The sequence below is a fragment of the Cetorhinus maximus genome, chromosome 18 (assembly GCF_964194155.1).
Source record: "Cetorhinus maximus chromosome 18, sCetMax3.hap1.1, whole genome shotgun sequence".
In the NCBI taxonomy this organism is placed as follows: Eukaryota; Metazoa; Chordata; class Chondrichthyes; order Lamniformes; family Cetorhinidae; genus Cetorhinus; species Cetorhinus maximus.
The window spans coordinates 1880787-1904866 of NC_135896.1; the positions used below are offsets into that span (position 1 = coordinate 1880787).

At 44.1% G+C, this 24080-nt stretch overlaps 1 protein-coding gene across 1 annotated transcript in view; it reads left to right on the plus strand.

Annotated features, from left to right (window-relative positions):
* LOC144692878 (cholesterol 24-hydroxylase-like) overlaps nt 1-22409 on the plus strand; it is a 49926-nt gene extending 27517 nt beyond the window's left edge. The window contains exons 12-15 of the mRNA XM_078561964.1: nt 7548-7658; nt 14880-14968; nt 15217-15283; nt 21886-22409. Coding sequence (XP_078418090.1) covers nt 7548-7658; nt 14880-14968; nt 15217-15283; nt 21886-22026 — 408 coding nt within the window. The 3' untranslated portion in view covers nt 22027-22409. The remainder of the gene's footprint in view (nt 1-7547; nt 7659-14879; nt 14969-15216; nt 15284-21885) is intronic.
* Nucleotides 22410-24080: the final 1671 nt, after the last annotated feature.

The window sequence follows — 24080 nt, forward strand, 5'->3', positions numbered from 1 at the left end:
GCTGGGAGACCTGGCGGGCATCAGAAAAAGCCTGAAACCTCATCCACGGGCGGAATGAGGTTTCATGAGCGATTTATAATCTGCACATTGAGTTTCAATAAAAGTTATGGCCGTGTCCCAACTCGTGTGACATTGTCACATGACAGGACATGGAAGGGAAACGTTAGGATGGTTTTTATTAAAAATTTGAAGTCCAAACCAATCTCCCTGAGGCTGCACTTAGCCTCAGGGAGATCTCTGCGCTCTTTCACGCGCATGCGCAAAAGAACACACTCCTGGCTGAGGGAATCCACCCCCCCCCTCCGCCTGCAGGCGGATGTCACACTGGGCGGGCCTCAATTGACCCGCCCACTTAAAATGGCAGCGCACCCCCGATTGGGGGCGCTGATCAGAGGCGCGCCTGCTCCCGCGCTTCCCCCCCCACAACGGGGGGGAAATTTTTCCCTATGTCCCCTAGTTCGAGAGTCCCCCACTAGTGGAAACATTTTCTCAACATCCACCCTGTCAAGCCCCCTCAGAATCTTGTACATTTCAATAAGATCACTCCTCACTCTCCTAAACTCAAATGAATAAAGGCCTAACCTGTTTATCTGTTCTTGATAAGCCAACCCCTTCATCCCTGGAATCAGCCTAGTGAATCTCTTTTGAACTGCCTCCAATGCCAGTATATCCTTTCTTAAATACAGAGACCAAAACTGTACACAGTACTCCAGATGCAGCCTCACTAACACCCTGCACAGTGTAACAAGACTTCCCTATTTTTAAACTCCAACCCCCTAGCAATACAGGCCAAAATTCCATTTGCCTTCTTAATTACTTGCTGTACCTGCATGCTAACATTATATGGTTCATGCACAAGAACACCCAGATCCCTCTGTGCTGCACTTTTTTGGAGTCTCTCTCTATTTAAATAATAATCTGTCTTTTGATTTTTCCTTCCAAGTGCATGACCTCACACTTTCCTACATCAAACTCCATCTGCCAAGTTTTTGCCCACTCACTCAACCTGTTTATATCCCCTTGCAGATTCCTTAGGTCCTTGTCACAACATGCCCTCCCACCTATTTTTGTATCATCAGCAAATTTGGATATATTACACTGTGCCCCTCCTCCAAGTCATTAATATAGATAGTAAATAATAGAGGCCAAGTATTTATGCCTTCAGCCTATGAGTTCACTAGTTAAGTAAACTCATATTGCACACCTTCATATACATTTGTTAGTTGATGCTCGCTATCAATAACGGAGAGAGACCGACATAAGAACAAACTGTGATTGTTTAGTGCAACAGAGGACAGAACACTAAATCCTTGTGTGCTCCCACAACCACCTCCAGCTCTAGACTTAGTTAACCAGTAGCCCGTGTTGTACATTGATTGGTCAGTACTGTCACATGGTTAGTCCACTTGCATTCCCTTAAAGGTACATGGTACTCCACTTTACCATATCCCTCCCCCTTTACTTAAAAAATACAGTTGACAAACTTAATAACATGTGAACTATTTACACTAATAACTATTTACAAATCAAGTCTCTCAGGAGGCTTTCTTGGACATTTTGAGCGTCGCAGTTCAACAACCTTGGCTGGTTTTTCCGAGACTTCCTTTTCAGGGGACAGTTGTCCACTTGATTCCTCAGTGGATGGTTTCACAATCTTCCAGGTACAGTCACATTCACTCCTGCTGCCGCTCCCCTCCAAGCTGAAACAGATAAAGGGCGACAAGCACAAAGCAACACAGAGAGAAAAATAATTTTTTGTTTTTCTTTTTGGGGATTGTCAATAATTCCTCTTTTTCTTCCTGCGTGTCCTTTCCTTGGTAGCACAGATCCATATCTCGGCCTTCTCTAATTTCGCTATTGGCTGAACTAGACTCAGGCACGAGCTGAACTTGAGTGAGCTCAAAAGTTGGGTTTTACGACAGCTCTTCAGGGAACTCAGAGCTTTCTAGTTTTAAAACTTGACGGCTTTTACGCAGCTGCTGCTTCAGCTCTTTCAATTTTTTCCTATTCCCATTAATAGTTTCCTGGAGAATCTCACATCGTTGCCCCTTCTCAGTTAATTCATTCCTTAACTTGGCCAGAGACAGGTTTAACTCTTCCTTTTCTTCTTCATATCTTTTCAATGGCACAGATTGGGAGCTGATTGAATTTTGTAGCGCACGAAAATCCTTTAATAGGTTTTTCTTTTTGAAAAATGCTGACTTCAGCTTGAGCTCTGTCCCGGTGAAACACTTCCACTGGCTTCTCCCGTTGAGTCTTCGCACACTCATTCTTTTCAGCAGTAACGCTTCTGGTTTCCAATTGGGAACTTAACGGGCCCTCAGGGTTTATCTCTCCCAGCCAGTTCCTTCCGAGGAGACTCGGTCCCCTGCCTGACATTACAAATTGGGGTAACTTTGCAGACTGTTCCTCACACTGCACCTTGACTTGACATATTCCTTTCGGTCTTATTTCTTCACCCGTGTATGTTCTCAGTTTAGTGTCCGAAACTTCCAATCTTAAAGGATGGGTTCCTTTATTCAAGTTTCTGAATGTCTGTTCTCCGGTGACAGACATCGGCACTCCAGTCTCAACTTCCATGTTTACGGATTGTCCATTGACTATAATGACTACTTGGATTGGCTCGGTTCTACCCAGTTTCAGGCTATATAATGAATGGATGTCTGATTCTATTTCTTCTGGTTCTTACATGAGACATATTTCACAATTACTCCCTTTGTCTTTAAAATGCTGTCTCAGCCAATCTCTGCAGTGCCACTTTACGTGACCATAGCAGTGGCAGAAAAAGCATTCAACTTTCCACCCACGGCGGTTGACAGGGCCCTCAACCGTGTCCGGCCCATCTCCTGCGCACCCACCCTCACAACTTCCTCTCCCTCCCAGAAACATGATAGGGTCCCCCTTGTCCTCACTTATCACCCCACCAGCCTCCGCATTCAAAGGATCATCCTCCGCCATTTCCGCCAACTCCAGCATGATGCCAACACCAAACACATCTTCCCTTCACCCCCCTAGCGGCATTCCGCAGGGATTGTTCCCTCCGGGACACCCTGGTCCATTCCTCCATCACCCCCTACACCTCAACTCCCTCCCACGGCACCTTGCCATGCAACCGCAGAAGGTACAACACCTGCCCCTTTACTTCCCCTCTCCTCACCATCCAAGGGCCCAAACACTCCTTTCAAGTGAAGCAGCATTTCACTTGCACTTCCCTCAATTTAGTCTACTGCATTCGTTGCTCCCAATGCGGTTTCCTCTACATTGGAGAGACCAAACGCAGACTGGGTGACCGCTTTGCAGAACACCTTCGGTCTGTCCGCAAGCATTACCCAGACCTCCCTGTCGCTTTCCATTTCAACACTCCACCCTGCTCTCATGCCCACATGTCCGTCCTTGGCCTGCTGCATTGTTCCAGTGAAGCTCAACGCAAACTGGAGGAACAGCACCTCATCTTCCGACTAGGCATTTTACAGCCTTCCGGACTGAATATTGAGTTCAACAATTTTAGATCATGAACTCTCTCCTCCATCCCCACCCCCTTTCTGATCCCCCCCTTTTTTACCAATAATTTATATAGATTTTTCTTTTCCCACCTATTTCCATTATTTTTAAATGTATTTCCATCCATTGTTTTATCTCTACCTTTTAGCCTATTTCGATTCCTTCACCCCACCCCACCCCCACTAGGGCTATCTGTACCTTGCTTGTCCTGCTTTCTACCCTTAATTAGCACATTCCTTAGATAATATCACCACCTTCAACACCTCTTTGTCCTTTTGTCTGTGACATCTTTTGGTTATCTCCACCTATCACTGGCCCTCTATCCAGCTCTACTTGTCTCACCCCCCCCTTAAACCAGCTTATATTTCACCTCTTTTCTATTTTTACTTAGTTCTGTTAAAGGGTCATTCGGACTCGAAACGTTAACTGTGTTCCTTTCCGCAGATGCTGCCAGACCTGCTGAGTTTTTCCAGGTATTTTTCTTTTTGTAAAACATTCAACTTGTTTGAATTGTTGATCACCCACTGGATGCCTAGGTACAGTTCTCTCATTCATTTTGCGGGTTTTCACTGTAATGCTGCTGCTTATTACTGATCTGTACATAGGGGGCGTTTCTGTGGGGTCCGATGTTTTTGTGCCTTTTGTTGCCGGCCTGTCCTGCCCTACCAGATGGATGACACCATTTTGGGCATCTCTTATAGCCTCTGAATTTCTAACAGCACTCTCCATGGCTGTGGCTAATTCTAATGCCTTATTGAAGTCTAGATTAACTTTGGCCAGCAAACACCTTTGAATAGTATCATCTCCAATCCCGCATATCAGTCAGTCTCTCAACATAAGAACATAAGAAATAGGAGCAGGAGTAGGCCATTTGGCCCCTCAAGCCTGCCCCGTCATTCAATAAGATCGTGGCTGATCTGCCCCAGGCCTCAACTCATCTTTCGTGCCAACTCCTCATAACCTTCAACTCCCCGATATTTCAAAAATCTATCTACCTCCCCTTTAAACACTTACAGTGATCTAGCCTCCACAACTCTCCGGGGTAGAGAATTCCAGACATTTACTACCCTCTGAGAGAAGAAAACATATCACTAATGGACATTCCAAATTCTCAATGTTTAGTTAATGCCTTTAGAACGGCAACATAGTCAGCTTTTTCCTCCCCTGGAAACCTATTTCTTGAATTGAACTTGAAGCATTGCATAGTAACTGAAGGCTTTGGTTTCAGGTGGTTTTGTACAATTTTTATTAACTCGTTGAAAGTCTTGGAGCCAGGGGTGTTAGGTGACATGTGGACAAAAGAATCATCCTCTTCTTCTCCTCCCCCGCGATGTTGTTAGCAGTAAAAAAGAACGCTAGATGTTCGACATGCTGAGACCAGTCATCTGAAATGGGGTCAAATGGATCTACACACCCGAACTACGACATTGTGAACAACTGCAAGGGGACTGTGCTTTCAATGGCTTCCCAGTTAATAACGAATTCATGTGTTTGGCTTACCACAGCTTTCTTGACTGCTGTCGATCGATTCGTGTTTTGCCTACGACAGAGTTGCCCTCCCTCTGGGCTCTCTTATAATTTTCTGTCCATAGCCATTTTTCTTGCATGTATCTTTTTAAATGTAGTGCCACTTTAAGAAAAGTCACCGTTTGTTTTTTAACTCTGTCTCTGCAGCTGTCGGCTTCTTTGTGCTGGGTTTCACGCACTTTTTGAGTTTCAGCAGGATCTCTGCAATTGTGATTCTGCAGGGGGGTTTTTTTCCTTTTCTCTTTTTTAAAAAATTTAAAACTGCAGCACTGCTTCCTGCTCTGATTACCATCTATTTTACAACATAAATACAGATTCTCTTTCTAATGTTTTGCCCTCCCGTCTTGTGGATTCGCACTCAGAGTGACATTTTCTCCTATTTTCATCCTGGTCGCCAGTTTTGTGTTGAGTCTATGAGTTCACTAGTCGAGTAAACTCGAATTGCACACCTTCATATACACTTGTTAGTTGATGCTCTTAAAGGTACATGGTACTCCACTTTACCACACCAAGGGTAACAGGGCAGATCCTTGACAATTATTCGCTGAACCACAGCTAAGTGATGTGATAGTTTAATACAGGGCAGGGCAAGGAGGCAGGCCTGAGCCTACCTTAGCCAGATCCTGTCTCCTACTTCACAACCAATTAACAACCAATTAACAACATTCTCCCAAATTCTGTGTGCTTTCATCTCTTACCAATAACCTCTTGTGCAGAAAAGTTCTCTCTACACCATGCCATCAGACACTTCCAGGGCTAGTACAGCACAGGGTTAGATACGGAGTAAAGCTCCTTCTGCACTGTCCCATTAAACATTTGCGCCACACAAGTATCAGATAATGACCTTCTCCACCATAAGAGAATCTAACCATCTCCCTTGACATTCAATGGTATTACCATCACTAAATTCCCCCACTATCAACATCCTGACCAGAAACTGAACTGGACCAGCCATATAATACTCTGGCTACAAGAGAGGTCAGAGGCCTGGAATTCTGCAGTGAGTAACACACCTCCTGACTTCCCAAAGCTTGTCCACTATCTACAAGGCAAGTAAGGAGTATGATGGAATACTCTCCACTGACCTGGATCAATACAGCTCCAACAACACTCAAGAAACTCAACACCATCCAAGACAAAGCAACCCGCTTGATCACCTCCAACATTCACTCCCTCCACCACCGACTCACAGTGGCAGCAGTGTGTACCATCTACAAGATACACTGCAGCAACTTACCAAGGCTCCTTCGACAGCACCTTCCAAACAGACAACCCTTACCACCTAGATGGACAAGGGCAGCAGATGCATGGGAAACCACCACCTGCAAGTTCCTATCCAAGCCATGCACCATCCTGACTTGGAACTACATTGCCATTCCTTCACTGTTGCTTTGTCAAAATCCTGGAACTCCCTTCCTAAGAGAACTGTGGGTGTACCTACACCAAATACTTAGAGGTTCAAAAGGGTGGCACGCCACCAATTTCTCATGGGTATTTAGGGGTGGTTAATAAATGCTGTCCCAGCCAGCGATGTCCACACCCTGTGAAAGAATAAATAAAAAAACCTCCCAGGACAGGTACAGCACGGGGTTAGATACAGAGTAAAGCTTCCTCTACACTGTTCCCATCAAACACTCCCAGGACAGGTACAGCACGGGGTTAGATACAGAGTAAAGCTTCCTCTACACTGTCCCCATCAAACACTCCCAGGACAGGTACAGCACGGGGTTAGATACAGAGTAAAGCTTCCTCTACACTGTCCCCATCAAACACTCCCAGAGTAGACACAGCGTAGGGTTACATACAGAGTGAAACTCCATTCACACCAGCCATCAAACAATCTCAAGATGTCTCCTAATGCATAGCATTAAGTGTCTGGTCACTGCGACATAACATGAATAGTTTAGATAAAAACAAAAAACTGCGGATGCTGGAAATCCAAAACAAAAACAAAAATAAAAATACCTGGAAAAACTCAGCAGGTCTGACAGCATCTACGGAGAGGAACATGGTTAACGTTTCGAGTCCGTATGACTCTTCAACAGAACTAAGGAAAAATAGAAAAGAGGTGAAATATAAGCTGGTTTAAGGGGGGGTGGGACAGGTAGAGCTGGATAGAGGGCCAGTGATAGGTGGAGATTACCAAAAGATGTCATAGATGTTTACCGTCAACACCTCTTTGTCCTTTTGTCTGTGACATCTTTTGGCAATCTCCACCTATCACTGGCCCTCTATCCAGCTCTACCTGTCCCACCCCCCCTTAAACCAGTTTATATTTCACCTCTTTTCTATTTTTCCTTAGTTCTGTTGAAGAGTCATACGGACTTGAAACGTTAACTGTGTTCCTCTCCAGATGCTGCCAGACCTGCTGAGTTTTTCCAGGTATGAATAGTTTAGAGCTGTGTCCCACCAGGGCTGTGAAACTCAGTGACAGTCCATCTACTACATTCCCCAGAACCCTACTGCTGATTATTTTTATAACAATGGAGGTGATTATGAAAATAATCTTTTTTTCACAGGTATTGAAGGAAACTCTTCGGCTCTACCCCCCAGGACCAGGAACAAGCCGTTGGTTGTCAGAGGACATGGCCATTGAAGGAATAAAGATCCCCGGGGGAGTTTCTGTTATTGTAAATTATTGAGTTATATTTTTATTGGAATAGTATTTATTCCTGATAATGTTTTGTAGATCAGGGAGTCATTTTGTGGAATCAGACAATAGTTACAACACAAAAAGGAGATTATTCAGCACATCATGTCCATGCTGGCTCTCTAAGAAACAGACTCATCTTGGCCTGCTCCCCCACCCTTTCACATAGCCCTGAATTTTTTTTTCCTTCGAAAGATTATCCAATTCCCTTTTGACATCCACGATTGACTTTACCTTAATTACGCTGTCAGGCTGTGCATTCCAGATGCTAACCATTCACCGCCTAAAATCGTTTTTCCTCATCTTGCCTTTGATTCTTTTGCAAATCGCCTTAAACCTGTGCCCTCTTGTTCTCAATCCTTCCACCAATGGGAACAGTTTCTCTCTATCCACTCTGTCCAGACCCTCTCATGATTTGGATTACCTCCATCACATTTCCTCTCAACCTATTTTTCTCCAAGGAGAACAGGTCCAGCTTCTTGAATCTATCCACATAATTCTAGCCTCTCATACTGAGCCCATTCTTGTAAATCTTTTCTGCACCTTCTCTGATGCCATCACGTCTTCCCAAAAGTGTGGGCCCAGATACTCCAATTGAGGCCGAGCCTGTGTTTTACGAACATACAAGTTAGGAGCAGGAGTTGGCCACTCGGACTTGGAGCTTGCTCCGCCATTCAATAAAATCATAGCTGACCTGACTGCAACTTCCCACCTACCCCTGATAACCTTTCACCCTCTTGTTTATCAAGAATCCCATCCACCTCTGCCTTGAAAACATTCAAAGACTTCACTGCCTTTTGAGGAAGAGAGTTCCAAAGATTCTCTAGCCTCTGAATTAACAATTAACTAGTGGAATTAAATGAGTGGGTGGAGTCAGTGATAGGGGAGAGTGTACATGGGGCTGTGGGAGGGGATTAAATGGGTGGGTAGAGTCAGTGATAGGGAAGCGTGTACATGGGGCTGTGGGAGGGGATTAAATGGGTGGGTAGAGTCAGTGATAGGGGAGAGTGTACATGGGGCTGTGGGAGGGGATTAAATGGGTGGGTAGAGTCAGTGATAGGGGAGAGTGTACATGCGGCTGTGGGAGGGGATTAAATGAGTGGGTGGAGTCAGTGATAGGGGAGAGTGTACATGGGGCTGTGGGAGGGGAGTGAATGGGTGGGTAGAGTCAGTGATAGGGGAGAGTGTACATGGGGCTGTGGGAGGGGATTAAATGGGTTGGTATAGTCCATGTTTGGGTGGATTGTAATTAAGGTTTGAAGAAAATTAAATAGGGCCAAGTTGATAAAGTTATGGAAGGACATTACGTGTGTGGAGTAGAGTACATAATAAAATAGTGAGTGTATGGCCTGGAGGGCAGTTTACATCTCATTGCTTTTAAAGTTGGAAATGAAGCAAAGGAAATGAAGAAAGTATTATCACAATTGAGTAAGGCTGTTAACCACCTCTAGAATTTAAAACATATCGGATTGCTAGCTGCAATGGACAGTCTCTCCATCCTGCAATCAGGTTTAACAATAGAATGGGTTTTTTCTCACTCAGCCAAACTCTTAACAGAGTTAACAAGTGAAGAGGGCATGTAGTACGGCACATATCACCGCCACACTGTGTTAACACAACGTTGTTACAATTATGCAGCTCTTCTTTGAGATTTTTCCCTACTTGGCTGATGCTCTGTAACTACAAAGCTGAGAAAATAAATCCTTTTATTAAAAGCTTCCATCTCACTGAGGAGGCTTCAGGCCAATCCATATCCAACAACCTGCACTGAAAACGCTTGACAAATTTTGACAGCTGTGCAACTTGTACCAAAGCAACAGGGACAACTCATAGCATTCTAAAACAATCAACAGCATTTTAAATCAAACAACTCATAGCATTCTAAAAAATAAGTCATTTTAGCCTATCTCCCAATGTTAATGGATCCTTTAAAGATTTCCAGGATCCACAACTTTGCCAAAAATGAATCAGTTCTTCCTTGGGCCATACCCTATCTGTGTACCAAGTTTTGTTGAAGTCTGCCCATTAGTTTCTGAGATATATCGTTCACAGACTCACAGGGGAGGAGGTATCAATGGTAGAGAAAGATAGGAATTCACAATTGACCTACAATGTAGTTTGGCGTGAGGTAAAGTGCACACATATGGGATTTTGCTCAGGAGAGTTGACATAAACGGAGATTTATCCTGTTTCTTGTTATATCCGTTCAATTAATTTATTGTGAGGCCTGGTTTCTGAGCTATTTAAGGTGGATTCTATGGCTGCTGCTTCTGTCAAATCTTCTTTAGACATTTTAGCCTGAGAGACTATAACACAATACTATGAAAGGCTTCTTTTTATATTTACAGAAAGTCCTTGATTTAATAGTTCAGCATATGTTCTCTCCATTTTAAACATATATTTTGGTACTGCTGTCAGCTGGAATTCTGATATCAATAAGGTGTGAGTGCATTGGTAGCCTCGGATTAACATTGATCTGTCAGCTCCCCCGTTAGTCCTGATTTCTTTCTGTTTTTGCACGTGAGAACTGAATTTGGTGATGTGGTGCATCCCTTTTCTTTATCAGTGGTGTGTGTGGAGAGGAGCTGTTTTCAAGTTACCCACCGCCAGAATTTTTTTTTATTTCTTCATGGGATGTGGGTATCGCTGGCTAGATCAGCCTTCATTGCCCATCCCTAATTGCCCTTGAGAAGGTGGTGGTGAGCTGCCTTCTTGAACTGATGCAGCCCATGTGGTGTAGGTACACCCACAGTGCTGTTAGGGAGGGAGTTCCAGGGTTTTGACCCAACAGCAGTGAAGGAATGGCGATATATTTCCAAATCAAGATGGTGTGTGGCTTGGAGGGGAACTTGAAGGTAATGGTGTTCCCATGCATCTGCTCCCCTTGTCCTTCTAGGTGGTAGAGGTCATGGGTTTTGAAGGTGCTGTTCAGGGAACCTCGATGAGTGTTTTTGGCTAAACCCTACCATCTTATCGACAAACCCCCCCCATTCAACTGTTCAAGCCTCCCTACCAACCACCCCCTGCCTCAACAACTCTCCTTCCCACCCCCCACACCCCTCCCCCCCAGCCACCCCCTGCCTCGTTTCACCCTGGGGTCACATGAAGTTTGAGGCATTAAAATGGGAGCATAGCAGGAAAAGGTTTGGGAAGCACTGGGCTCGGGAGTGGAGTTTGTCACAGGGAACAAAGGCAATGGCTTTGCTCTTCCCTCCTACTTTCACTCACCTTCCATCTTCCTTTCCATCCCCTCCCCTTTGCCCTTCTGGCTCTCCTTATGCCTCCCTCCTTCTGCCCACATTGTTCCTTTATCAGCTTAATCCCTAACCCTACTCGATCAGAACAATTCAAGTTGATGTAAATTACCTTTGGTCTTGCAGTTTGTATTTCTAATTTTTTTCACACTGGTACATTCTTTCATTAGCGCTCTTGCCCTTGCACTCTCTTTATTTTCTCTTTCTGCCCAACTCCTAAACCTCAGTAACTGACTGCAGGGGATTCACGTTTTCAGGGCTGCTGCTGGGATAGAGTTGTGCCAATGGCTCAGCAATTCACACACATGAATATATTAGATCACCTTTTACATAGAATTTACAGCAGATAGAAACATAGAAACTAGGAGCAGGAGTAGGCCATTGGGCCCTTCGAGCCTGCTCCGCCATTCATTATGATCATGGCTGATCATCTAACTCAATAGCCTGCTCCCGCTTTCTCCCCATACCCTTTGATCCCTTTCACCCCAAGAGCTATATCTAACTCTTTCTTGAAAACATACAATGTTTTGGTCTCAACTACTTTCTGTGGTAGAGAATTCCACTGGCTCACCGCTCTCTGGGTGAAGAAATTTCTCCTCATCTCAGTCCTAAATGGTCTACCCCATATCCTCAGACTGTGACCCCTGGTTCTGGACTCCCCCACCATCGGGAACATCCTTCCTGTCTAGTCCTGTTAGAATTTTATAGATTTCTGGCCATTCAGGCCATTCTGCCCAACTGGTCTGTGCTAGTGTTTATGCTCCACACGAGCTGCCTCACACTGGCTTCTTACAATTCTATCACCTTATCCTTCTAGTGGTTTCTTCCTCTTGTTTGTCTAGCCTTTGCTTAAATACAACTACACTGTTTGCCTCAACTACTCCTTGTGGTGGTGTAGTGGGGTACATTCTAACCACCCTGGCTAAAGAAATTATTCCTGAACTGGATTTGTTAGTGACTATCTTATATTTATGGAAGGTGCTATCTAAGGAGGCTTGGTGAGTTGCTGCAGTGCATCTTGTAGATGGTACACACTGTTGCCTCTGTGCGTCTGCAGTGGAGGGAGTGAACGTTTGTGGATGAGGTGCCAATCAAGCGGGCTGCTTTGTCTTGGATGGTCTCAGGCTTCTCGAGTGTTGTGGGAGCTGCACTCATCCAGGCAAGTGGAAAGTATTCTATTACAATCCTGACTTGCACCTTGTAGATGGTGGACAGGCTTTGGGGAGTCAGGAGGTGAGTTACTCGCCACAGGATTCCTAATCTCTCACCTGCTCTTGTAGTCACAGTATTTATATGGCAGATCCAGTTCGGTTTCTGGTCAATGGTAACCCCCAGGATGTTGACAGTTGTGGGGGGGTGGGGTTCAGTGATGGTAATGCCGTTGAATGTCAACGAGAAAACGGTTAGATTCTCTCTTGTTGGAAATGGTCACTGCCTGACACTTGTGTGGTGCGAATGTTACTTGCCACTTATCAGCCCAAGCCTGCATATTGTCCAGGTCTTGCTGCATTTGGACATGGGCTGCTTCAGTATCTGAGGAGTCACAAATGGTGCTGAACATTGTGCAATCATCAGTGAACATCCCCACTTCTGACCTTATGATGGAAGGAAGGTCGTTGATGAAGCAGCTGAAGATGGTTGGGCCGAGGACACTACCCTGAGGAACTCCTGCAGTGATGTCCTGGAGCTGAGGTGACTGACCTCCAACAACCACAACCATCGTCCTTTGTGTGACTCCAGCCAGTGGAGAGTTTTCCTCCAATTCCCATTGAATCCAGTTTTGCTAGGGCTCCTTGAAGCCACACTCAGTCAAATGCTGCCTTAATGTCAAGGGCAGTCACACTCACCTCTGGAGTTCAGCTCTTTTGTCCTTGTTTGAACCAAGGCTGTAATGAGGTCAGAAGGCCAGGAGCTGAGTGTCCCTGGCAGAACCCAAACTGAGTGTCAGTAACAGGTTATTGCTAAACAAATGTCGCTTGATAGCACTGTTGATGACCCCTTCCATCACTTTACTGATCATCAAGAGTAGACTGATGGGGCAGTAATTGGCTGGGTTGGATTTGTCCTGCTTTTTGTGTACAGGACATTCCTGGGCAACTTTCCATATTGCTGGGTAGATGCCAGTGTTGTAGCCATACTGGAACAGCTTGGCTAGGGGCAAGGCAATTTCTGGAGCACAAGTCATCAATACTATTGCCGGAACATTGTCAGAGTCCATAGCCTTTGCAGTTTCCACAGCCTTCAGCCGTTTCTTGATATCAGGTGGAGTAAATGGAATTGGCTGAAGACTGGCATCTGTGATGCTGGGGACCTCCGGAGAAGGCAGAGATGGATCATCCACTTGGCATTTCTGGCTGAAGATTGTTGCAAATGCTTCAGCCTTATCTTTTGCACTGATGTGCTGGGCTCCCCCATCAATGAGGATGGGGATATTTGTGGAGTCTCCTCCTCCTGATAGTTCTTTAATTGTCCACCACCATTTACGACTGGATGTGGCAGGACTGTAGAGATTACATCTGATCGGTTGGTTGTGGAATCGCTTGGCTCTGTCTATCACTTGCCGCTTATGCTGTTTGGCGCACAAGTAGTCCTGTGCTGTAGCTTCACCAGGTTGACAGCTCATTTTTAGGTATGCCTGGTGTTGCTCCTGCACTTTTCACTGAACCAGGATTGATCCCCAGGCTTGGTGGTAATTGTAGGGTGGGGGTTATGTGAGAGGTTACAGATTGTGGGTGTGTACAATTCTGCTGCTGCTGATGGCCCACAGCGCCTCATGGTTGCCCAGTCTTTTGAGTTGCTAGATCCGTTCAAAATCTATCCCATTTAGCACAGTGGTAGTGCCACACAACACGATGGAAGGCATGTAAAGACAGGACTTCGTCTCCACAATGGCTGTGCGGTGGTCACTCTTACTGATACTGTCATGGACAGAGGAATCTGCGGCAGGCAGGTTGATGAGGATGAGGTCAAGTATGTTTTTCCCTCCTGCTGGTCCCTTACCAGCTGCCACAGACCCAGTCTAGCAGCTATGTCCTTTAGGACTCAGCCAGCTCGGCCAGTAATGCTGCTACCAAACCATTGTTGGTGATGGACATTTAAGTCCCCCACCCAGAGTACATTCTGCACCCATGCCACCCTCAGTGTTTCCTCCAAGTGGCGTTGCACATGGAGGAGCACTGATTCATTAGCTGAGGGGGTGAGGTATGTGGTAATCAGCAGGAGGTTTCCTTGCCCATGTTTGGCCTGATGCCAGGAGACTTAAGGGAGTCCAGAGTCGATAGACTCCCAGGGTAACTCCGTCCCACCTGTATACCACAGTGCCGCCACCTCTGATGAAGTTGATGGTGGTGTCTGGGGCATGATTTTTAAGGTATGATTCCATGAATATGACTATGTCAGGCTGTTGACTAGTCTGTGGGACAGCTCTCCCAATTTTGGCACTAGCCCCCAGACGTTAGTAAGGAGAGCTTTGCAGGTTCGTTGTTGTTTCTGATGTGGTCCGTCTGGTTCCATTCCTGTTTGACTTTCTAGTGGTTTAATACAACTGTGTGGATTACTGGGCCATTTCAGAGGGCATTTAAGAGTCAACCACATTACTATGGATCTGGAGTCACATGCAGGCCAGACCAGGTAAGGGCCTAAAGGGCATTAGTGAGCCAGATGGAACAATGGTCATCATTCCAAATTTTTATTGAATTCAAATTGCATCATCTGCCATGGTGAGAGTTGAACCTGGGTCCCCAGAGCGTTACCCTAGGTCTCTGGATTACTAGTCCAGTGACAATACCACTAAGTCACCGCCTCCCACTAATGGTCCATCGATTAGATTTTACTGAGAGCCATTGTCTTGTATTATCCTAGCTCCAGGTTTTTACTTTAAACTGAGTTATGCTGGTTAGGAACAATGTTTTTTCATTCATGTGCTAACACAAGTTATTTACTTCTAGTTCAACACCTATACCATGGGCCGAATGGCCAAGTTTTTTGATGACCCTCTGACCTTTGACCCCGAACGATTCAACCCAAATGCTCCAAAGTAAGTGCTGCCGTGTTTCCTACATCACAACAGGGACTTTACTTCAAAAGTACTTCATTGACTGTAAATAACTTTGGGCTTCCTGAAGGTGTGAAATGTACTATAGAAATCCAAATCTTTCTTTCTTTCACCAAAACAAGTTGCGAAATTGAATTCAGTAAATTTGTTGTTTTGTGTAAAACCCATTTGTGAGACTCAATGTCCAGTAGTTATTATGCAGCTAACGCACTGATTCTGATTGTTTCCAGACCCTACTATTGCTATTTCCCTTTCACTTTAGGAGCACATTCCTGCCTGGGTCAGGTGTTTGCACAGGTAATTTTAATTAGATATTAATGATAATTAATTGTATCTAGATGGTGAGCATTAACTTGTGCCCCTATAAATAAACACAGATTGAAACTGTGGTATTTGGATTAGGAGGTGCTTGCTTATAATGTCTATCTCTGTAAATAAATGCTTATTAAATTCTGTACAGATTGGCTCCAGTTTTATTGGCTCCAGTTGGATCCTTCACCAACTAGCCTCCTGGGTGATAACAGGCAAGAAACAGAAAAGGTTCATGGGATCCCACGTCTTTGCACTGTAAACTGTGGATGATAAAACTTCTATCCCTATAAGTATGGTATCTGAATCCAAGTTTGGCTTTGGACCCAGCTTCACCTTGTTTCTCATTGTTAACCCTTTGTTGTTCCCTTTCACCAATCCACCTGATACCAATAGACTATCTCTGTCTCAATGAAGAGGTTTCCAGCTGTTCTACAGTCACTGCAACTTTAAACAGGTACTCCTGAGGCTTCTGATTCTGTTAGGGCAGTCAGAGCTATCTGTGCATAATAGAGCCTGAGAGTTCACAGCCAAAACTTCATCTTAACCCAGTAACACATGCTGTGTTATTATATAATATATACGGGAGTGTTTTACCCAGTAACTCATGGCAAGCTATTATATAATATATACAGTATATCCAGTAACATACAGTATGTTATTTCTAATATATACAGCATGATACCCAGTAACGCAGTGTGTTATTATATATTATACACAGTGTCATACCCAGTAACACAGGGTGTGTTATTATATAATATATACAGTGTAATACCCAGTATCACATAGTGTGTTGTATAATATGTACAGTGTTATACCCAGTAACAAGCAGTGTATTATATAATATATACACTGTTATACCCAGTAACGCACAGTGTGTTCTTATATAATATATACAGTGTTATGCCCAGTAACGCATGGTGTGTTATTATATAATATATACAGCATGATACCCAGTAACACACGGTGTTATTATATAATATATGGTGTTATACCCAGTAACATACAGTGTGTTATTATATAATGTACAGTGTTATACCCAGTAACACACAGTGTGTTATTATATAATATATGCAGTGTTTTATACCCAATGTGGGCAGGGTTCCCACATAGTCCATCAGCATCTTGCTGAGTGGTTCCCTGAAAGCCACAGCAGGAATTGTAGGTGCAGGTTTTATTGCGGTTTCCCACAACCTGGCAGATGTGGCAGGTTCTGCAAAACCTTACCACACCCTTGTGGAGGTGTGGCCAGTAAAAATGTGGCTGATGCAAGCTTGGATTTTTCATAAACCAACATGTCCAGCCATCGGGAATTTGTGTGCTCGCTGTAATATTTCCCCATGTACCTCGGCGAAACCACTGGTGGATCACTGTCCACTCCTCACCTGCAGGCCTGTGAGGAGTATCTCCACCTCCATATCAACACCTCATTTTTAATGTAGCAGCATTTAGGGGTTGCCTCTGCCTCAGCTTCAGTTTGGGCAGCCTGAGCTCACTTTTTTAACAATGGGTCGGCTTGCTGAGCCACAACCACGGAAGACGCACTTATTACCTCCTTAGGGTCCTCTAGACTCCCTAAAAAGGTCTCAGATTACCAGACAGTCGGGTGATCTGCCTGCAGTGGCACTTCAGCCTCTCTGCCGGAGTTTGTCTGGCAGTAGACTTGGTTACCATACAGTCAGGGAAAATGCCAGGTACTTTCTCCTGCAGCTGTTCTGTCTCCCTGACCTTGGTTGGGAATACTTGGAACGCTTTCACTTTTGATCCTGCCAAGTCATTGCTGAAGAGCAGGTTCGACCCCGTCATCAGGCAACCTAGGGATAACTCCCACGTTCACCGGTCCTGACACAAGGTTGCACTCTAGTTACACCCGGTATAATGGGATGGGCATGTACCTCCCTTCAATACCCTTTACCAGCACTTTGGCACTTACTGCACTCTCTAGTGGAAAGATCATGTCTTTTCCCAGCAGTTGTGTTTGGTTGGCCCCTGTATCCCTCAGGTATCACTATGGGCTCACTTGCCTCGCTCTGGGGAAATGTGGCCATTCTTCCTTCTGATACAAAGTCCTAGTAACTCTCAGGGATTTTATTTGAACTCACCCACACTCACAGTGGTGTGTCTGCAGGGATTTGCTGCCACAGTCAGAGCCATAACCAGGCCTGATATAGTCTCTGACTCCCATTTTCCTCATGGGGGTTTGTGAACCTCCATAAGTCCCATGGGTTTTTCCCTCAACCTCCGGCAATCAGCACGGAGATGTCCTGCCTTGTAGCAGTTGAAACACAGGCTTCTTGGCTCATTCCTCTTCTCAGCACCATCCTTTCTGGTCTGAGGAGGGCCTCCTGTGTTTCCAGCCGTCCCTTCTCTCTGATGGATGGTCAGTTTCCTATCATTCTCCCACCTTCTATTCTCGGTTGAGGGTGACTAGGGAACGGTTTCCTTTGCAATGAGAGTTTGTGGACAAGCTCATTATCATCAGTCAGGGTTGCTGCCTGTCTGCTCCCTGTTACTCTCTCTTCCTCTCTGTGAGTTCTTATCGGGAAGAGAATGGAGCTTTTGAACTTCTTGAGGAGGACTATTTCATGAAGATTTTCGTAGGTGGCCTCAATTTTAAGCGCCCATACCCACTGGTCAAAAGTGAGTTACTTGTGCCATTCAAGTTCCAGGTTGGTCTTGTTATGACCGTGCAGTTGGTACAGCTAAGGGAAGCTTTGAACAACTGTCATAACCTATAATTTTAATGTTATGTTTGAGATGCAACTCTAAACTCAGGAATCAGATTAGCAGTTCTTGAGAGGCTTTATATGAAACTAAATGAAACATTTATTTATGTTACAATGCATTAAACACATAAATGGCAACAAATTACTACTATCATAACTTTTAACAGATTCCCAAACTAATCTCCATTAAGGCAACAGCAACCCATAGACTTAACCAGACTCCAGGCAAAGCTTACGAATTCAAAATGAGGTTCTTTTCACTTTGGTTCCTGTGGAGACAGCTGGAGGCTTACAGCTGCCTTTTGATCTCACATTGCCTCTGCTCTGCACACCCGAAAACTGCTGAAGTTATACCTACCACCCCCATTGAATGTAAATTCTCATTGTATCACCAGCCCCTTTGAACTTCACCTTTTAACAATAAAACCGCTTTCATTGTACCAGTTTTATTAGTAATATAAACATCTGGCTTGGTATCTGTTGACTAGGTGTCAGTTTTCACCCCAATTCTTGAATACTCTACTCAAAAAATACAAATGCACTCTACCTCTCTTACAGGTCAAAACTAGTACACATCAAAGCACCCAGACTAACTGGCTTTAATCCAATTAAGACACACCCACAGACTAAACCTCTATTTTAAAAGAAAAATATTTTCCAATAATAATATATACATTAATAGCTTCATGACAGCCTGGTCAGGCGGTTTCCGGAGGCAATGGAATTTCTGACAGTGCCTCTGACAATAACTGGTACACACTTAAAATAGCCCTTTTAGCTGCCTCATAGCTTGTTACACTTGCCTCAGGCAAGAAGGATTAACCATCCTGAGCTTTTCCTGTCAGCTTACTCTGCAATAGCAGGGACCATTGTTGGGCTGGCCACTTAAACTGCTGTGCTAACCTTTCGAAAAAGATAAAGAGAGTGTCCACTTCTTCTTAATTAAGCTTAGAGATTAAGTGGCAAAACTTGAATACGTCAGCCCTTAGGTCTGGTTCTCTCACCAGGGGTGCCTTCAATGGGCACAATAGGATCCTTCCTTCTCAGCTCGAGCTATTTTAATTTAAACTCCATTTCCTTTTTTTTCCCTGGAAGTCTCTCTCCTCCTTCCATTCCTGCCTCTCTCTTTTTTCCCTTTCCTGCCTCTCTTTCTCTTTTTCCTGTTCCTACCGCTTTCTCTCCTTGTCCTTTTCCTCAAATTTCAGTTCCAATTTCCACTGCTCTAATCTTAATTTCTCTACCACTGATTTATCTGTTTCAGTGTCCTCAATTTCCAGCTCTAGATGTTTCATCACCTGTTTTAAAACTTCTGTTTTTCTGGCTTTCGGGCAGAACTCCAGCTCTAGGTGCCGAGCTGCACCTTTCAGTTCTTCCAAGGACAGAGCCCTTAACTCCTCGCCAGTTATCTCACCCTGTTCTGTGAAAGCATTGCCATTGAATGTGGATATTTTAGCACTTCCGTATTCCAGACCCAGGTAAACCTTTTCCAGTTTTTAAATTGTTTATGAAGGAACAATTTAATTTCCCCACTCCAATTATTTTGTCCGTCTGAGGGAACATTTCTGGACACGAGCCCCCAATTTTGTTATGACCAAGAGAGAAGGAGTGAACCAGCTCCCTTCTATTCAACCTCCTCACTTGGTCACAATAAAGGTTGAGTTTCTTCATCACAAGGATATGCCTTTTCTGAACTGTCGGAGGGGGGTTGTGTGGGGGCAGACACGGGCATGCGCGCAGCCGATCGGCGCCCCAGTCAGCCCCCATTTTACATGGGCAGGCCAATTAAGGGAGCGCTCCCTGTGCGGGCGGGGGGAGTAAGCTGAGTCGGGGCATACACGTGAAAGAGCGCACGCGTGTGAAAGAGCGCAGAAATCTCCCTGAGGCACAGAGCTGCCTCAGGGAGATTAGTTTCACGTATAAAACATTGAATAAAGGGAGAAAAAAAATTTAAGGACATGTCCCCTCATGTGAAACTGTCACATGAGCTGGGACGTGTCCATTAATGTTAATAAAAATTTTTCCAACACTTTAAAAACGTCCATAAAACCACAACCCGCCCGTGGATGAGGTTCTATGATAAATGCGAAGGCTGCCTGGGCTCTTCGCCTGCCCCCCAACTTTAAGGTTGGACAGGCAGCTCAGGTCAACGATTTGATTGATTGTTAAATGGCTTTAATAGGCCTTTGACAGTTTGGTGGGTGCATAACCAAGTCGGCTGCACACCCGCCAAACTGAAAATCTGAATGTCGCATGGTAACGTCAGGATGCACGCCCCGCCTCCCTCGCCAAGCCGAAGATTCTACCCCAAATGTATTTAACTATTTAAGCTGAGAGCAATAAGGAGCCAATCAAACAAAGTTTTCTTGAGTCAAAGAAAGAGCAAGTTTATTAAGCACTAAACCCGAGAAAAATAATTTTAAAAAGTGACATCAAGCGTTCGGCCGTCTCACACACATGCGCACCAGTATTAAAAATAAGGTGAGTTAGAGCCCAATAAAAAATGTAAAAGAATATATGGGTAAGTGTCCTTTGATTGTCCTTGAGGCATAGATTTTAAAACGCTGCGGCCGATTTGGGTTAGTTGGAATCTTGGATGTGGTCAGATGGAGAAGATATTGCAATTATTACAAGACTTTAGTTCACTGGTAGGCCTCTGGTAGAGTTGGCTCCTCGAACCAGGTGACACCCTTATTCCAAAAAAGAGAGAGGGATAGATCAGCTTTCAGTCTGTTTCCGCTACTGAAGACTTTCTTGACACCACCTGTGCCATCTTTAGTGGCTGGCCGGCCTTGCTGTGAAATGCTTCACCCATTGTGTATTTCCAAGGGGTTTTGGGTGTGTCTGCCTGTGGCAGCCATTGCTTCAATATCCAGTACTTTGCATTTTTAGTGCCTCTTTCTTAGACAGTTACAAGTTTCAATTGGTGTCTGGATTATAGGAAATATCTCTCTCTTCACACTCCCCTGAGGGTGATTTGCTTGTTTCTCACCTTCACCTTGGAATGTGGCCTTGCATTTTTAAGCAGCTTGTCTCAGTTCAAATAGCAACATTTTTAGTCAGTTGAAAGCTGAAAATCATATTTTCAAAAATAAAGGGGCATAGCCTCATGACAGTCTCAAAAATTTGAGAAACTAGCTGTTTCACGCTGCTAATATGCAGTAGCAACACGAGTGGTATTTACAACTATGGGGATGCTGCTGTCAGGCCAAAAAGACATTCTGCCTATCACACAAATGAGTAATGTGATATATGAATTTTGAGTCGGTGTGATGCCAGGTATGTTGGCCGTACGTCCCAATAACTGGTGGATCGTATCAAACAGCATGTCCCTTTGGCTGCTCGTAGCAGGCAAAGTACTGACCATACCCAACTAGCCCGTGCTTGCAAAACTCAAAACATAGTGTCCAATGTCACATGTGATTCTGCAATTGGACAGCACTTGCTAAACAATCTTGATTGTGCTAAGCATTAGACTGAAAACCAATTTAATATTATCAACCGGGCTCGCAGTATGGCTCACTTTATGGCCCAGTGTGCCATGGGGCATAAGTCAAGGAACGGCTTTCCCCAAGCTTCTGTTTAGTTGAAAATGGTGCAATGCATGGACATGCATAACACACCATATGTTAAAACAATGTATATATTATATAATAACACAACATATATAGTGTTACACTCAGTAACTCCTGGTCTGTTATTATAATATGTACAGTGTTATAACATGGTGTGTTATTATATAATATATACAATGCTATACCCAGTAACTCATGGTGTATTATGTAATACAGGGGTGTTATACCCAGTAATGCGCAGTGTATGATTGTTGAAATATATCTATTATTAAATCTGATCTTCTTTATTCAGATGGAAGCAAAGGTGATTTTGTGCAAATTCCTGCAGAGGTTTGAATTCCAACTCATGCCAGGCCAGACTTATGAAATTTTGGACACCGGGACTCTCCGACCTCGGGATGGTGTTGTGTGCACCTTGACACCAAGATCTTAATCATCCAAGAGAGCAAGGCAGCCCTTTCCCGGCAGAGAACTGAGTGCAATGAGGGAGGAACCTTTCTGGAGAACATATACAGGCTGCCCAGCACCTCCTGTGTAAAACAGTTCCAATAGACCCACTGGAAAATCACAGTAAGACTTGTGAGACTGGTTTGTGAGGAATGATTGAGTCCTCTGTCTGTTATACTCATGGCGCTATAAAGTCAAAGCCCTAGAGAGATTGATTGTTATGACTGGGGTGGGAGGAGTGTGCAGTTTATCCAGCTCCACTTCTCCACAGGTCATACCATGAGTGTAAATGTTTAATTTACTTACCAACATGGTCAATTATTTACCTTCGTTACTGATAGACCCAGAATAAAAGAGACTTTAACCAGGCTTCTTTCAATAACTCAGAATGATTGATTTATTATAAAACAGAATTTATTTTTAAAAACAAGTTGCAAGAACTGGTTAACACACAATTTGTAACCTTGTAGTGTAACTATCTATACCTTTTAAAATTCCCCAGCATGCACGCACACACACACAAAGGACAAATAGGATCTCTGCAGAGTTGGGTGGTTGAAGAAAATACTTTATACAAGGATAAAGTTCAGGATTTTGATGCTGTTGATCTAGTGCAAGGACGGGCCGCTAGTACCAGTAGATGTCTGAAGGTTCTCACCAATGGAGCTGCGGCGTGGAGGAGTGCAGGGCTGGATCAATCTTTCTCGCTTCAGCCTCTCGGGTTTCCAAATACAGGCAAGTTTCACTGAGATGAGGATTCCTAGCTGGACACTGATATCCACACTATATTTCAAACAAGGCAAGGAGAGCATGAGCTGGGCAACTTTTCCCCTTCTCAGCCCATTCCCAGCTGAGTTCAAAACAACGAGTTCAAAACATAAAGCTTGTCTCCGTCAGATGATTTCTAGTAAATCACCAGGGCCTTTGCCTTTTAAACAGTTCTTTGAGAGCTATTCAACTGGTCCCAGTCCCTGCTCATTCCCCATGGTCCTGTGGTGTGTTTTTCCCTTCATGGATTTATTCAATTCCCTTTTGAAAGTTATGATTGAATCTGCTTCCACCGCCCTTTTAGGCAGCGCATTCTAGATCACAACAAGTCACTGTGTTAAAAAAGTTTCCTAACCTCCACTTTGGTCCTTTGGTCAATGACCTTCAATCTGCATTCTCTAATTATTGACCCTCCTTCCAGTTGAAACAGAGTAAGTATGGAAAAAAAAATCAAAGCAATTCTTGATTTTGAATACCTCTATCAAATCTCCTCTTGTGGCTAAAACCAATGTACCCTCTAAATTTCTTTTTGGAGTATATGGGAGATTTGATTACATGCATGTTCTCTTTGAATCATTTTATGTGACTATGTACTTTTGGTAATTTAAACAGACCAACATGTGCACAGCTTGCGTATGGGAATGTTCAGGTTGTTATGCGGCCTCACAGCTTAGAGGAAACATCGCTTACAACAATATCCCCGGGCAGAATGGGGTTCGTACACTGATCTTTCACGTCGGGAGGGGTACTGCTGTAATTAAGAGCTGATTCTTTACTGTAAATTCAGCACAGATTATTGGCCTAACTCAGATAGAACGTACCCACAGTGTGAGAGAGTTTCAGTGAAATTGTTCATGATCTCTGCTGTCGGGTGTGTAATTGTTCCCAGGTATTTACTATCCCAGCAAGGTAGAGAATCTGAGTTCTTTGACTGCAAAATTCTTGAAGATTCAGGAGATATTCTGTACTTACACCCTTTTAAAATTGGATAACACTTTTACCTTTAACACTGTTTTAACATTTGTGTGCAAAAAATTACCATAAAAGAGTTTTTAAAAGCTAAAGTAATTTATTAATTTATTTGAGAAAATAACATCAATGTTTAAGTTTTAAACCATGTAAAGGAAGATGTCTATTTAACACAGCCCCTCATCCCATCTCAGAAACACCCTAAAGAGCTTCAGCAGAGATATTGGAAAGTGCCCGGACTGTTGCAAAAGTTAATGCATCAATCATTTTGAGCAGATCAGGAGCCCAGAAACAGCAATGAAT